Source organism: Manis javanica, chromosome 6 (genome assembly GCF_040802235.1).
Source record: "Manis javanica isolate MJ-LG chromosome 6, MJ_LKY, whole genome shotgun sequence".
Lineage (NCBI taxonomy): Eukaryota > Metazoa > Chordata > Mammalia > Pholidota > Manidae > Manis > Manis javanica.
In genome coordinates this window covers 135,764,593-135,780,483 of record NC_133161.1, presented here as the reverse complement: position 1 = coordinate 135,780,483, position 15,891 = coordinate 135,764,593, and the positions used below count along the sequence as shown (strand labels likewise).

Genomic DNA, 15,891 nt, shown 5'->3' with positions numbered 1-15,891 from the left:
GTTGTTTGAAGATAACGTATGTAGTAAATGTGTGAGGTATATAGTAAAACAGAAGCAAGTGAATGCTAACCCCACAATTCAGGACAGGGGGAGTGGGGGCACATCATCAAAGCGGATCAGCAAGGAAGCTCCAAGGATGTTGGGAAAATTCCATTTCTTAAGCTGGGTCATGGGACACTGTTGTTATTCTTTATATCTTTCATATACATTAGATAATATTTTTACATTTGAAAATGTAAGTAGGAAAAGAAATACATGGTGGTTCTTAGGAGATCCAGGGCAGATTTTTTCATTTCTTTTTCCTTTTTCTTTTATTATTTTGTGTGAAAAAGTCTTGAGCCTGGTTACAGTCAAAGGGGGAAAAGGCAATAGAGGGTGAGAGAAGTTATGATTAATAGAACTGGGGCCCGTGGGGCACAGGGGAGGATGTCCTGAAAAGCACGAATGGGGCTTTGGCCTATGGGAGTGGTGGGGCGCAGGAGGTGGGGCGCAGGAGTCAGAAGAAAAGAATGGGTGTGCATAGGTGCGAATCTGCAGGTTAGGAAGAGGAAATTGATGTGATTGATGCCTCACAGTCTGAATTATGTTACTGGAATAAGTAAAAAGGGTTTACCCAGAGTTCAGTGAACTCAGATTTGAGGCAAGCAATGAGTTTTCAAAAACCAGTCTCTCGGAAATGGGAGTAACAGCTTGCACGTGAAAAGGACTGCTAAGTAACAGGGAGGCCCCACGTCCTTTTGGTCACTGACTAGGCAAGTTCACTGATAGTAGAGAAGGAAGGAAAAATGTGTTAAAATTTTTCTCCCTGTTGTTTGAAAAATAAACTAACTTTTGAAGTCCAGAGATGCCCCTTCCACTTCAATAAAGGTCCAGAGATGCCCCTTCCACTTTAATGAATGCTGAAGTGGCAGCTGGTAACTGCTTCTCTGTTGGTGTCCATAACTGGTTCCACTCCCCCTCGCCATGACTAAACTGGCTCTAATGCCTTTTCGTTTTTCATTTCATTTTTGTGATGTGTTAGCTAACAGCAAAGACAGAAAGGGATTTTAGAACTAGGAGGAGCCCTGGAGATTACCTCTTCCAAACTACCAATGTAGCCAACAAAGAAATTATATGATCCTGAGGGATTACATCTCTTGCTCAAGGTCAGAGTTAAGTTCAGAGCAAAACTTGAACTAGAACCCTGACTTCTAATTCAAAGGCCAGGATTCTTTATTAGATCTTAAGAAATAATGGAATTTCAGTCCAAATTTGTTCTTCAGTCTTTAATTCAGGATTCCAGTTAGACTGCCTTCTTGTCATGACAATTTGAAAGAAGAAATCAAGGAAGGCCCAGCTCAAATGCCAGCCCCTCTGTGAAGCTTTCTCAGAGTCTCTGGTGGCAGTGACTTTCTATTCAGTGTCCCCAAGGATTGCTATCAGTGTATTTCATGACATGCAATCTTTCCAAGTATGTAGCTCCCTACCAGATTATAATTCCTCAAAGGTAGGGATCATTTCTTATTTGTTTTATTCATGTATTTAATAGGCTTACACAGGGGGAAAAAAGAGCAATAATGAGACCATCTTTTGCTTAGGAATCAGACTGAGCTGGGGGGTAATCGAGCTCTCTTGTTTATGGTAATTTTATTCCATAGCATCATGAATTTAATGCCAGGAACAAGGTTTAGACTCTTGTTCTGGTCTTATTCCTTCTGACCATGTTGTTCCAAGGAACCACCTACAGAAAAAATAACAATGACAGTAGCAGCTGTCAAATTTTGAAAAAGGTGATGGACACCAGAGTCACTTACGTAAGGCCTCTTGAGGGGCTGTTGCGGAGCAGGGACACACCCTGCCTGAAATTGAGGACTCAGTCAGACACATCATCCTGTGGGCAACAGAGGACTTTCAACACTGAGCCTTGTGCTTATGTCTGCATTCTATCACTAAGCAGCCCATTCAACAGGGAGGGTATCAACCTTGTTATTTGCAGAGTAACAGAAAACGAGTCAGACAGGGTTGGTTGTATTTCCAAAGGAAACTAGGATCAGAAGCCATCTTAGTGTTCTACTGGTGAGGACAGATTCAGGAAGTATAAATACCATGTTCTGCAGTAAAATGATAGGCTATATTCTACTTCCCTACTGACCAAACACACATCCCATTCCTATTAAAAAGATACATTCAGCCACTGCGCTCCCCAGGATTTGGTAAAAGGTCAACAGTGATTTCTATTTCCCCCAGAACCCCCACTGGAGGCAGCTACTAAAAGCAAAGGACAACAGCCTGAGTTCAATAATTTTACTTCTCCTGCGAGATAAGTCCAGGTTTCTTCCCTTATTAATTGTGGGAATAGGTATTAAGGGCACCAGAGTATGAGGAAACTCACATTTATTAAACACTTATTCTAGGTACCTGCCAGACATTTTCAGTTAATCCTCACAAGATCCCTCTGAGGTAGGTGCTATGTCCATTTTAGGAGGGGTACTGAGATTCAGAGAGGTTAAGGAATTTGCCCGATGTCTTACCAGTAGAAATGGCAAAATAAGGGCTGAACTTAGCTCTGACACTTCATAGTTCATGTTCTTTCTATTATGTGACTAAACTTCCCCCTTAAAGGAAAGTTTAGGAACCCAATTTCCTTTTTCCTAGGGAAATCTAGGAAATAGAATGTACCCAAAATAGTATAAACCTTAACTTACATTTTTTTATAAACTAACCTTCCTCAGGCCCATTTGTGTGTTGGTTTATATCCTTTCCCAGAGATTCTTGGGCACAGAGGACCACAGTCTCTGATTGATCTGACTTTTATGTATACTGTCTTGTTTATTCCCAATCTAAGACAATTTCAAGATTTAATGCATTCTACCCATGGAAGAGAATGACATTTGGTTTTTCTTGGTAAAGGAGGTAGGAATGATAGGATAAAGAGAATAAGCAACATAATCTAGTTCAGCTCACACTATATGGGTGATTGGCTTCAACTGCCTGTCTTTGCATGTACTATTTGTTCTGCCTGGAACCCCACCCATACTACCTGTTAACTTGTTTTTCAGGGAAGCTTTAGTCACACTTCCCTCTATAATCTATCTCCTATTTCCCCCAAGCTGAAATAGAGTCCTCCCTTAATTATCATAACACCTTATTAAAATATTTAATAATGTGTTGTAATAGTTGAATTACTCTTTCTTTCCCACAGTTTGACCCTACTGTAGGCAAGGCTTTGAAGACTGAGGAAATCCATTTTCAAGAATAGAAGGGTGAGGGCACCAGGACAATTCAATGGGGGAAAGGAAAATCTTTTTAACAAATGGCTGGGACAACTGGATATGTAAAAGAATGAAATTAGATCCCTACCTTACACCATACATAAAAGTTAATTAAAATGGACAATAGACAACAGCTAAAACTGTAAAACCCTTAAAAGAAAATAAAGGCATGAATCTTCATGACCTTTAGTTAAGAAATGGTTTCTCAGCTAAGACACCACAAGTACAAACAACAAAAGAAAAAATTAATCAAACTGGACTTCATCAAAATTTAAAACTCCTGTACTTGAAACAATACAATCAAGAAAGTAAAAAAAACAATCCACAGAAAGAGAGAAATTATTTTCAAATCATATATCTGATATGGTATTTGTGTCTATAATATATAAAGAACTTTTACAACTCAATAAAAAAACAACCCAATTTAAAACAGGCAATGGATTCCAATAGGCATTTCTCCAAAGAAGCTATACCAATGCCCAATAACCACATGAAAAAACACTCCACATCATGATTCATTAGGGAAGCACAATGAAACAAAACAATGAGATACACATCATACCCACTAGGATGGCTAAAATAAAAGGTGGGCATAAGTATTGGCAAGTATGTGGAGAAATTAGAACTCTCATACATTGCTAGTGGGATTGTAAAATGGTGCAAGCACTCTGGGAAACAATCTGGTGGTTTCTTAAAATGTTAAACGTAGAGTTACCCTATGACCAAGCAATTCAACTCCTAGGTGTATGCCCAAGAGATATGAAAATATAAGTACACACAAGAATATATTCACAAATGTTCATAGTATCATTATTCATGACAACCAAATAGCCACCAACAGATGAATGGATAAACAAAATGTAATATATCCACACAATGGAATATTATTCAGCAATAAAAAGAAATGAAGTACTGATACATGCTATAACATAAATGAACATTTAGCACATTATGCTAAGTGAAAGAGGCAGAATTATAAGATTCCACTTATATGAAATATCTAGAATATGCAAACTTACGGAGATAGAAAGTAGATTAATGTTTGCCAGGGGATGAGGTGTTAGAAGAAAATAGAGAATAACTGCTAGAAGGTGTGGGATTTCTTTTTGGGTGGGTGAAAATGTTCTAAGACTAGATAGGGGTAGGGTTTCACTACTGTGAATGTACCAGAAATCACCAAACTGTACACATTAAAGGAAATAACTTTATGGTATATGAGTTATATGTCAGCAAGGCTTTTTTTTTTTAAGAAGAAGAGTAATAGCCAAAAATTTCTAGAACCATCTGAGGGTGACTTTCAGATTCATTAGGAAATAAAAAGTAGGAACATTTAGTAAGGCTTTTAAAACCTTCAAAGTATCTTTTTTTATATACCTGACAGTTCTTTTTTGTAGTGATTTAGTAATTAAATCAATAAAAGCATATAGAAATGTTGATTTAAAAAATGGGTAAATAAATGTGTTACGGGCTGAATTATGTACCCTTCCAAATCCATACTTTAAAGTCCTAACCAACACCACCTCAGAATATGACTGTATTCAAAGATATGATCTTTGGTGTTTAAGAGGTAATTAAGCTAAAATGAGGTCATTAAGGAGGGTGGTAATCGAATAATTCCAGTGTCCTTATAAGAGGACACATCCACACAGAAGAAAGATGATGTGAGGATACGGGAGAAGGCAGCTGTCTGCAAGCCAAGGAGAGAGGCCTCATAAGGAACCAACTGCCCACACCTTGATCTTGGACTTACAGCCTCCAGAACTATGAGAAAATAAATTTTTGTTGTTAAAGCCCGCCAGCATGGGGAGCTTTATTACAGCATCCCTAGCAAACCAATAACTGGGGTATATGCACACAATGAGATATTCAGCCATGAAAAAGAGTAAGTAGTGACACATGCTACAACATGGATGAAACTTGAAAACATTGTGCTAAAACAAAGAAGCCAGTTACAAAAGACCACATAATATATGATTCAGTTTATACAAAATGTCCAGAGTAGGCAAATCTCTACAGACAGAAAGTAGGAAAGTAGGTTGGGTGGGACTGGGGGAAATGGACAGTGATTAATGGGCAGGGGGGGTTTCTTTTGTGTCTGATGAAAACGTTCTAAATTGACTGTAACAATGGTTGCAAGACACAGTGGACATACTCAGAGCCACTGAATTTTACACATTAGGTGAGTTGTACAGTATATAAATTATATCTCAATAAAACTATTTTTAAAAAGTAGGGGTGTGAGGAAAGCAAGGAAGAAAACTCCTAGGGAAGCAAGCTCATGCTGCACAGCCCGTTTTGAAGGAATGCTGTTAGTCCATTCTTGGGTTATGTGAGTCTGCTGCTGTTTTGTCCCTTCAGTTTTTTCTTTGTTCTTATACGCCACAGATAAGTGAAATCATTTGGTACTTGTCTTTCTCTGCCTGGCTTATTTCACTGAGCATAATACCCTCTAGCTCCATCCATGTTGTTGCAAATGGTAGGATTTGTTTTCTTCTTATGGCTGAATAATATTCCATTGTGTATATGTACCACATCTTCTTTATCCATTCATCTACTGATGGACACTTAGGTTGCTTCCATATCTTGGCTATTGTAAATAGTGCTGCCATAAACATAGGGGTGCATATGTCTTTCTCAAACTAGGTTGCTGCATTCTTAGGGTAAATTCCTAGAAGTGGAATTACTGGATCCAATGGTATTTCTATTTTGAGTTTTTTGAGGAACCTCCATACTGCTTTCCACAGTTGTTCAACTAATTTACATTCCCACCAGCAGTGTAGAGGGGTTCCCCTTTCTCCACATTCTCGCCAACATTTGTTGTTTGTCTTTTGGATGCTGGCCATCCTAATTGGTGTGAAGTGATATCTCATTGTGGTTTTAATTTGCATTTCCCTGATGATTATAATGTGAGCATCTTTTCATGTGCCTGTTGGCCATTACAATTTCTTCTTTGAGCTGTTTCTTTTTCATGCCATGTGTTCACCATGGATTATTTGGGGCTCTGCTCCATGTCTCCTCACTTTGAGATCTAGGCTTATGGAAGAGCTACCATTATGAATGATGATAGTAATATGGTAGAGGGAAATGTGTTCTGGTGGGTCTTGAACTAGCAACAACATGTTGCAGCCCAGAAGTAGCACACGTCACTTCTGTTAACTCACAAAAACACTCAAATACAAAGGGGCCACAAAATATTATCATACTATGTACCTAGAAAACAGCTAGAAATGTTTAATGAATAGTATTAAATGTCTTCAAAGTAATCTTCTATATTGCTTTTCCTGTTCCCTAATATACCCATATGCATATACATATGTATACATATATGCAGGATGTTATCATTATTGCACAAAATGGAGCTGTAAGTGGTCTTTTCCATCTTGCTTGTCCCAGCCAACATTATCTCATGGAAAACCTCCCAGTATAGCTGGCATAGCTCTGATTCATTCTTTTTAATGGTTGTGAAATATTCCACGGTGAGGATAAACCATGATTAGATCAAAGGTGTGATTTGTGCAGGTCTGTGATATTTTAAATTTTGTATCCTGTCATCACAAATTGGGAGAAATTGGCTTCAACTCTTCCCCCTGCCATGAAAATCATGTCCTTAATTCTCCGGACATTAGTGCTGGTTGCTCAGCCTGGGCACTTGAGGAAGAAAACCAAATTCACTTTTATTGCTCCTTTTTTTGATTCTCTCGCTCATCTAGACATACCCCTTCCTTCACTATTCCTACTTACCCCATCTAAAATATGAGCTTTATTTAATATCAAAAGGTGCTGTATCACGCTTTATTTTTAACTACAGGCCTAAGTCACTGGACATAATTACTCCTCTCCTCTACACCATATCCTCTCTCCACTTCTATGGCTTGCATTCCTCTTTCCTTGCTCCCCTCTCTTCCTTACATTTTTTGTGCAAAAATTTGTTGGAGGTAAAACTGCACTCTTACTTTTAGCTCTTTTTTCTCTTTCTGACATCTTCAACTTGTCTTCCAGTTCACTTACCTCAAATGAAAAAGAATGTAGATTCCAGAAAACAGTTAAAAACAAGGAGTATCAGGAAAAGCACATCAAACCTCCTACTCAAATTATGTTCTTCCCCGTGATCTCCTTAGACATGAAATGTTGCCCAAACCACTAGGCTTCTTAGTTACGAGCTTTAGCTCAAAGCTACTACCTCTCCAGAATATTCAATCCTCCCTTCACACACCCGTTCTATCTCATGTGACATCAAAAAAGAGTAAATGTATCAAAAGAAGAAAATTAAGGAATTTGTCCTTGCAGAAACACTTTCTGATGTTTTCCTGAGTTTTCATTAGATTGAAATATTTTATAGCGTAACAGCCACACCATTCTAAGAAGCTCATCCCCTAGGTGTTTAATTTTTTTAATATTTATTTTTTAATTACTTCTTTAAAGCTAGACTTCTCAAGGACTTGGCCCATTTGAATGATGTTACCCAAATTATTAGAAGTCTAAGTTTTTATTCTATTTCAAATCAGTTATTTTGTCCCTCATTAAAACTGACTCATATCTCTACCACATGTTCTGTAAGGCAGCTAATCTCATAAACTAACCTAATAATTTGTTCATGGAAGAAATCTACCTCCCCCTGTTCCTCTGCCCCATCAAGTCAAGGTACTCAGTCTTCCAAATAGTGTAAGTACATTTAAAGTTTCTATAGACAAGCTGCAGGCCCTAGTATCCACTGATGTGAATTTTAAACCAGGTAAAAGGAGAGGGTGGAGCTTGACAAACTGGTACAGACTACACAGAGGCAGACAAGGATTCTGCCTTTATTGACAGTACTGCTTCTCATAAAAATGCAGAAGAACAGGGAGGATTTGCAAAGCTGGTTTTTCTGCACTTCTGGCTAGGAAAACTAAGGGGTTTAACAAGCTTGACATTGAAAAGGATCTGTGTCAAACACTAAATGAAAATGGAGATTTTTTTTTTTAATGTTGACCAATAGAGGGTTGAGAAGAGGGCCCTTCAGTTATGGCAACATGCAATTCCTTTCTGTAAAAAAAAAAAAAACAGAAAAACAAAATAATGTCTAAAACTAGACAAAATTACCAAAACCAACCATTTCAGGGAACTGAAAATTGGCCAAAGGCACACAACAAATTGAGAAGCTATTGTGACTTTATCAAATTAAAGAGAGTCCCAGGAAGTATCTGATGGTGACTTTGGTACAAAAAACTACTAGGGAATTGAAACAGAATTTATTACTTAGAGGTCCTGGAACAGGTACATGGCACACCTCAAGGCCATGTGAGGTCTCCAAGGCAGGGTGCAGGTAGAGAAAGTATGGCAGGACCTAGGGCCCATGCCATTATTAGTCTGTAGGTGGAGGGCTTTGGAGTTCCCAGGTTAAACCTGGATTGGCCAATTCAAACCAAAAAGAACAGGGGTTTGGTAAGCCTCTTGGGTCTCCTCTAAGGGGTGCACAGGAGAAAGCTCTGGGAGATGAAGGAGTCTCATTATTTCAAAGGCTATTGGGGGAGTCATATTAGGAACTTACATTTACCTGTACAAAGAATTAAAAGAAAATACATAGAAATGACTCAACAAAAAGGGAGTTTTAATATAATAAAAACTACAGAATATAAAGAATTAAATGGCAATTCTAGAGTTGAGAAATACAATTGAGAAGTTAAGAATTCGCTAGATGAAACTGTCAATAGATTTTGAGATAGTGGAAGAAAGAATCAGTGAACTTGAAAATAGATCAATAGAAATTATCCAACCTGAAGAGTAGAAAGGAAAAAAAAAAAAGACAACTGAATAGAGCCCCGTGGGACAATGTTAAATGTCCACACATTCATGTACAGGGAGTCCCAACAGAGAAGGGCAAAGAGAAAAAAAAAGAGAGGGAAGAGAGAGAGAAAAGGGGAAAGAGTCATTTAAAAATAATTGAAGAATTAATGACTGAAAACTTTCCAAGTTTGATAGAAAATACTAAACTACAGATCCAAGAAGCTTAGCCAAGACCAAAGTAAAAGACACAAAAAGAACCACATGTAGGTATAGCACGGTCAAACTGCTGAAAGCCAAAGGCAACAAAAAATCTTGACAGCAGGACAAAAATGACCCAACACATACAGGAAAATAGCAATATGACTAATTGCTGATTTCTCATCACTAACATTGAAGGCCTGAAGCCAGTGGAAGACCATATTCAAAGTGTTGAAAGGAAAAACTGCCAAGTAAGAATTCTATATCCAATGGAACTATTCTTCAACAATGAAGATGAAATAAAGATTTTTTTTCATCTTTAGCAAAAGAAAGAATTCGTTGGTTACAGAACTGCCTTATAAACAATATTAAAGGATATCTTTCATGTTGAAAGTAAATGAGATTAGGGATCTATTCAAATGCACAGGAAGGAATGAAGAGCACTGGAAATGGTAAATATGTAATTAAATATGAAAGTATTTCTATTTCTTGAAAAATAGAAGACTATTTAAAGCCTTAATTGCAACACTGTTGGTTTATAACAGGTATTGTATATATATATATATTTGAAATGTATGTTTATTCATTGTTGATATGTGTGTGTACATGTGTGTGTGTGTGTGTGTGTATATGGTTAATACATATCAACAATGCCATGATGGAGGAATGGGAAATGGAGCTATTAAGTGAACAAAGCTGCCACATTTTACCAGAATTAAGTTAATATTAACCTAAAATAGATGGTGACAACTTAAAGATGCATACTGTAATTCTAGAGCAAGCACTAGAAAAACTTAAAATATAGCCAATAAAAGAGGAATTAGAATAATACACCAAAATCATCTGTTATACAAAAAAGCAGTAAAGAAGGAACAGAGGAGCCAAAAGTCATGAGAGACAAGTAGAATTTGAAATAAAATCACAATACCCTGTGCATTAGCACATCCCTAAAAGAGAAATACTTAGATGCAAATCTAACAAATAAAGTACAAGACCTATATGAGGAAAACCACAAAACTCTGATAAAAGAAATCAAAGAACTGGAGAGAGATAATCTACATTCATGGGTAGGAAGACTCAATATTGTCAAGATGTCAGTTCTTCCCAATTTAATCTATAGATTGAATGCAATCCAAATCCAAATCCCAGCGAGGTATTTCAGGGATATCAACAAACTGATTAAGTTTATATGGCCGAAGAGCCAACAAAATATTGAAGATGAACAAGACTGGGTGATTATGAGGCACCAATGTGGGTTCAGCCTTGATGAAAAAAAAATGCACCATACTGGTGAATGATGTTGACAATGGAGGAGACCGTGCATCTGTGAAGCCAGAGGGTGTGTGAAAAAATCTCTGTACTTTGTTCTCAATTTTGTTGTAAATGTAAAACTGCTCTGAAATAGTCTTAAAAAAAGATAACATGAGGGGCTCTCTTGTCCCCTCCTGGCTAGTGTCAGGAGCTCTGTCTGTCCTCTCACTGTATCTCAATAAAAGTCTCCCTGGCAAAAAAAAAAAAAAAAGATAACATGAGACGTAGAAAACAAATAGCAAAATGACAGATATGTAAATTAACCACATCAATAATTAAGTATGAAGAGACTAAATAAACCATTTTGATAAAAAAGGCAGAGCTTGTCAGCTATGCAAATTATCAAACTATCTACTTTTTGTGCATATTTTGGGGAAAACTAAAGGCATATGAATGGAAACAAACAAAAAAATAATAAATGGCATCCAAGAAACAAGGGATCAAAACAGAAAAAAGGCAAAGGGAATTTGGAAGAGGGTGCTGGAATGCTGCAGGATGAGACAGGGCTTTGGAGGCCCTGTAAGAGAGGCCTCTAGGTATAAAATGGAATCTGATTATTTGAAGTTTGAATATTTAGACATTAACTTGATAGACATTTCACAAATCTGTTAGCTCTTCCATGGAAAATTCAGTGATTAATTTATGGGAAACTAAAATGAAAAATAAGGCAACTATTAACTCCAGAATAAAAGAAAAATGTTGAAAATGTAATCCATGATACACAATTTCAATCAGCATTCATTCATTCATTCATTCCACAAATATTTGAGTGCTTAGTCTATGTCAGGCCCTGTTGTAAGCACTGGGCTAACTGCAATAGCAGAATAAATCTCTGTTTCAAGGAGCTTACATTCTAGTGGATGGAGATAGGTGCTTAAAAGAAAGAATCAATATATATCACAGTGATTCATGCTTTGAAGAGAATTTACAAGCGTACCTGGGCTGGAAAATGAGAAGTGCCTGCTATTTTACATAAAGTAGTCAGGGAATAAAGTTTGAACAGAAACCTGAGTAAAGTGCAGGAGAGAACTCTTGGATCTGTGGGGAAAATGTCCAACAGAGAAGAGACAGTGCAAGGTCCTGAAGCAGGAGTGGACTGTACTCGTTTAACAGAAGGACCATGTGTTGCAGGGGTGGAGAGGTAGGAGATCTAAGAGATCACCCAGGATCAGGTAGGGTCTGTTGGCCCTGGTAAGGACTTTGAATATACAGAGCCATAATGAAACTAATGATTTAAACAAGTGAGTATGACGTGACTCTGTAAACACAAAGGGCTGAAGAGAAGGGAGAGGTCGTGAGAGCTCAAGGAAGCAGGCAGATAATGCCTGACAAGACAAACTCACAAGTGGCAGCATGCACAAATTAATGAGCATTATGGAGATAAAATCCAGAAGAAACAGTGGAAAGAGTTTAAAGTAGTTTCACTAGGAGGCAAGGAGGGAGGGAGCATAGGGCTGCTGCTTTTCACTATAAGCCTTTTAAATACTATTTGATTTTTTTTTAACTATTAACATTTTCTAAAAGCTTGTTAAAGTTCTTGCTGAAGGGTGGAAGCCTCGGATGTAAACCTGTCAGACGTGGAAGTCCTGACAGTGTAGCCAGTGATGGCGGGATGGGCTCCCTGATGGCCGAGGTTGGACTAGGCTGTGCAGACCACGAGCACTTTATGTTCCTAGGCGCTATCTTCTCGAACATCATCAACTATTTTTCTCCCACCCTACATATTCTTTAGGTCATCACCCAGGCCACAAGGGAAAATAATCATTTTCTTTTTGAATCAATTCTACTGAACACTCCTCAATTTGATCCTATAGTCTATTCTACTGTAAGTAGGGTAATGGCAAATCATGCCTGAAATCTCTTTTGGAATAAGGTGGTGTGTTTATATAATTATTTTAACTTTTACCAAACTTGAATTATATTGGACATATTCATTTACATTAAAGTGCTGCATCAGATCTGTAGTTTTTCAAATTATTTTTCAAAGTAGGTGAAGAATGACATTGGGCTTTCACTTGCACATCTTTCATTACGAGCCTTATTATCAATTTGTATCATTTTGTGAATTCTGTGCTGATATCTTTTGGCCATTCTGCTATGGTCTTTTCCTTACTAATTCGTAAAGAGTACATAATGTTATAACCATCATAACTACTACAAACATCTTCCTGATTTGTTTGCCTTCTGATGCTTTTGATATATAAAACGCTTATGTAGGTGGGCATTTTTCTTCTCTACTTCCCGCCTTTACATTTAGGAAGGCTTTTCTCCCAAGATCAGTAAATATTGCCTACCCTCCTTTGTCCTTTTATATTACCCACGTCTCTTAAATCGTTAGGGCCAGTGATATTCTCATGGACATGTAACTCATTCCACAAACAATACTTCAATGACAACAACATAAAGGCTTATTTTATGAGACTGAATGGATTCTTCTTACTTAATATGGCTTATGATTTGGAATTCTCAGTCACATACTGTTTTCTTCATTCAGGCACCTAACAGCTATCCCCTTATTTTTTAGGTGTCCTGGAACCCTGATGGCAAACTTCAAGGGCCATGCTGTCCCAGGGAGCTTCTTCTTGATAACTGGACTATGGTGGTCAGTGAAGTATCCACTGAAGTACTTTCACCAAAAGGGGAAAAGCAGCAAACTGGCCCATTATTCTCAGCGTGTTGAGATCATTGAAGCTGCAATCAGAACTTTGTTTTCAGTCATTGGTAAGAAGCGGGTCATCTGGCCCAGGGGAATCTCCCATCCAACCCAGAACTTTTAACCCATTTTTGGACCCCATGAAATGGACATTTCCACTGGCAGAGATAATGGAACAAAGATTTGCAGTTGGCCACTAAGTATTTTATCATAACATCTACTGTGTACAGTGCTTTGTAATTTTAAGTTAATAGCTCCTTACATCATAGTGCATTACAAAACACTACCAAATAAACTACATCCTTTGCCCTATAGATGTCTATGAAAACGATAAAACACACATAAAAACAGCAAAAAAAATTAGAACAAGCTCATGTACATGTTATGAGAAAGTACTAAAGAAGTTGTTTTAGAAAAATCATCTCCCCACCCCCAAACCCAGTATGTCTGTCCACTAGACCCTCAGTAGTGAACACCCAAACTCATTGGCATATCACCCATTCCCAAATCTCAAGCAATTACGGGGGCAGGAGCAGGGGGTTTACAACAAAATCCATCCCCTCTTGTCGTCCCTGGCGCACCACCGGCGGCCCTCACGGAATGAGCAGGGCAGGGGGAGCAAGCTCTTCCTTGGGACCAGCACATCACGTGAGTTAACAAGGCCCCTTACTCCTCAAAGGCATTTTGCCACTTCCCATCTTTGTCCACAGTTCCTCTGGAGGAACTAACGCGGTGACAGTAGCTTCTGTTGGAGTACACAAGCCTATGTAGCTGTTTGCCCGGTGCAGCGGAATTTTCCCATTCACGAGTCATTCGGGCATCAGAAAGGCTTTCTTATGTCTCTGGAACTGAGAAGGAAAAGGGACCATGTGCTTAATTGCTAAGGACAGCATCAACTTGGCCTAAATGAAGCTAGAAAAATTGTATTTGGCCTCTTTGCTAGATGAAAATAATACTCATTCGATCATTCTCTCTTGAGTTTCTGCCATGTGCCAGGAACTCGCTGTTCTACGTACTGGGGATACAATGGGGAGCTGATCACAGCCCCTGGTCTTACAGGGCTTCCATCCCAGTGTCACGGGGACTTCCTTTTCTTGGGTTGTTTCCACCAACTCCTTGATCCTTTACACATAAATTCATACAGGGATTGGGTTCGTAAAAAAAAGTTTAGGGAAGAGGGTCCAGAATGTTGCCATGGAGAATTTATTTTAAGGTCTAAGTGCATCAAGTATAAAGGCACCTTCCAGAACAGGTGAGAGAGCAGAGGGGCCTCAAGCTGGGACAAGGACCCACAGCTGGGAGCTCGCTTGAAGCCTGCTGACAGAAACCCGCCTGGGAGCTGCTCTCCCTTAGGAACGCCCACCTGTCACCGCCAGGGTCTCTCCTCAGATGCTCTTATTTCCGACGCAGCTGTTTCCTTGAGGTTCCTTTCACTGCTCCCTTGGCAGAGGGCGCCCAAAGACCAAGGTATCAGCCACATTCTCACTTAAGTGATAGGGCCTCACTTTCACCTCAGCTACCAAGTTTCCTGAGCACCATATGGCCACATTTCTGTTGCTTCCTCTCACTGCCCCCAACCCCAAAGGAACAAAGGCAAGAGGTCTGAGGAACACAGGCTCCTCAGCAAACCCCTTTCCACACTGAAGCGGCTGCATCTGTGGCAGCAGAACCAGTCCACTCGCCCAGAGGCCATCCCTGCCCACATCTGATCTTTAGTCCTCACTTGGGTTACTTTTTTACATCTCCTGCCTGTTGTGGAGCTACTCCTCTTGCCAATCTCCACTCTCGTTTCCTACAGGCATCCTGGGAGAGCAGTTTGTCCCAGATGGGCCCCACCTGCACCTGACACATGAAAACCACTGGGTGAAGCTGATGAACTGGCAGCACTGCACCATGTATGTCTTCTTCATGGCCTCAGGCATCACCGACATGCTCACCTGTCTGGTCACCCACGTGCCCCTGGGTGTGGACAGGCTAGTTATGGCCATGGCAGCATTCACCCAAGGTAAGCTGGTACGGATGGAAAAAAAGCAAGACTGTCAAGTTGTGTTTGAGGGATCAGGGTACAAAGATCAGAAATACTACAGTGTAGTAACTCTCCCAAGAAAATCCACATCTCAGACTTGAAAACCTGAATCAGCACATGAGGGCCTGAGGCAACAGTGCACAGACTCGCCCTGCCACCACCACGCATGTGCGTGCCTGTGCACATTTCCACAGGGACTCACAGCTGTCCCACGCCTGGCTGAATGCCACCATGCAAGAGGGTAACTCCCATTGGTTAGGGAAGAGACACTGCACTCCACCCACACCTGGCATGTTATAGTCTGGATGCCATCACTAATCTCAGGACACCACCAAATGGCCAGGCCAAATGTAGCTATTAACTGGGGTAATGAAAAGCATGTTGGAATCCAACCCCCTCGTTAGCTTCTGCTTCAGAGTTTAATGAGGAAAAAAGGTTGTGAGACCAAAACTAAATTTCAGGTGCACACAGTTTGTCACAAGCCAGCAATGGGGCATTTACTTATCCTGTACTGAATCCTCTGAGGATTCTATAGATTTAGATACGTCCTTTGCCGTATATGTCCTTTGTGCTTCACACACACAAAATAAATTTCATCTGCATGTTTGATGCCCTGTAATGTTATATAAACTGACTTCCTGAGTGCTGAAAAGTCTAGCTTTGAGACCGCTGTAGGAGGGAATTCTGAT

The 15,891-nt window shown here is 39.3% G+C and overlaps 1 protein-coding gene across 1 annotated transcript in view; it reads left to right on the top strand.

Moving 5' to 3' along the window:
- TMEM45B (transmembrane protein 45B) overlaps positions 1 to 15,891 on the top strand; it is a 28,052-nt gene that overhangs the window by 9,328 nt on the left and 2,833 nt on the right. The window contains exons 2-3 of the mRNA XM_017679982.3: positions 13,048 to 13,244; positions 14,975 to 15,181. Coding sequence (XP_017535471.1) covers positions 13,064 to 13,244; positions 14,975 to 15,181 — 388 coding nt within the window. The 5' untranslated portion in view covers positions 13,048 to 13,063. The remainder of the gene's footprint in view (positions 1 to 13,047; positions 13,245 to 14,974; positions 15,182 to 15,891) is intronic.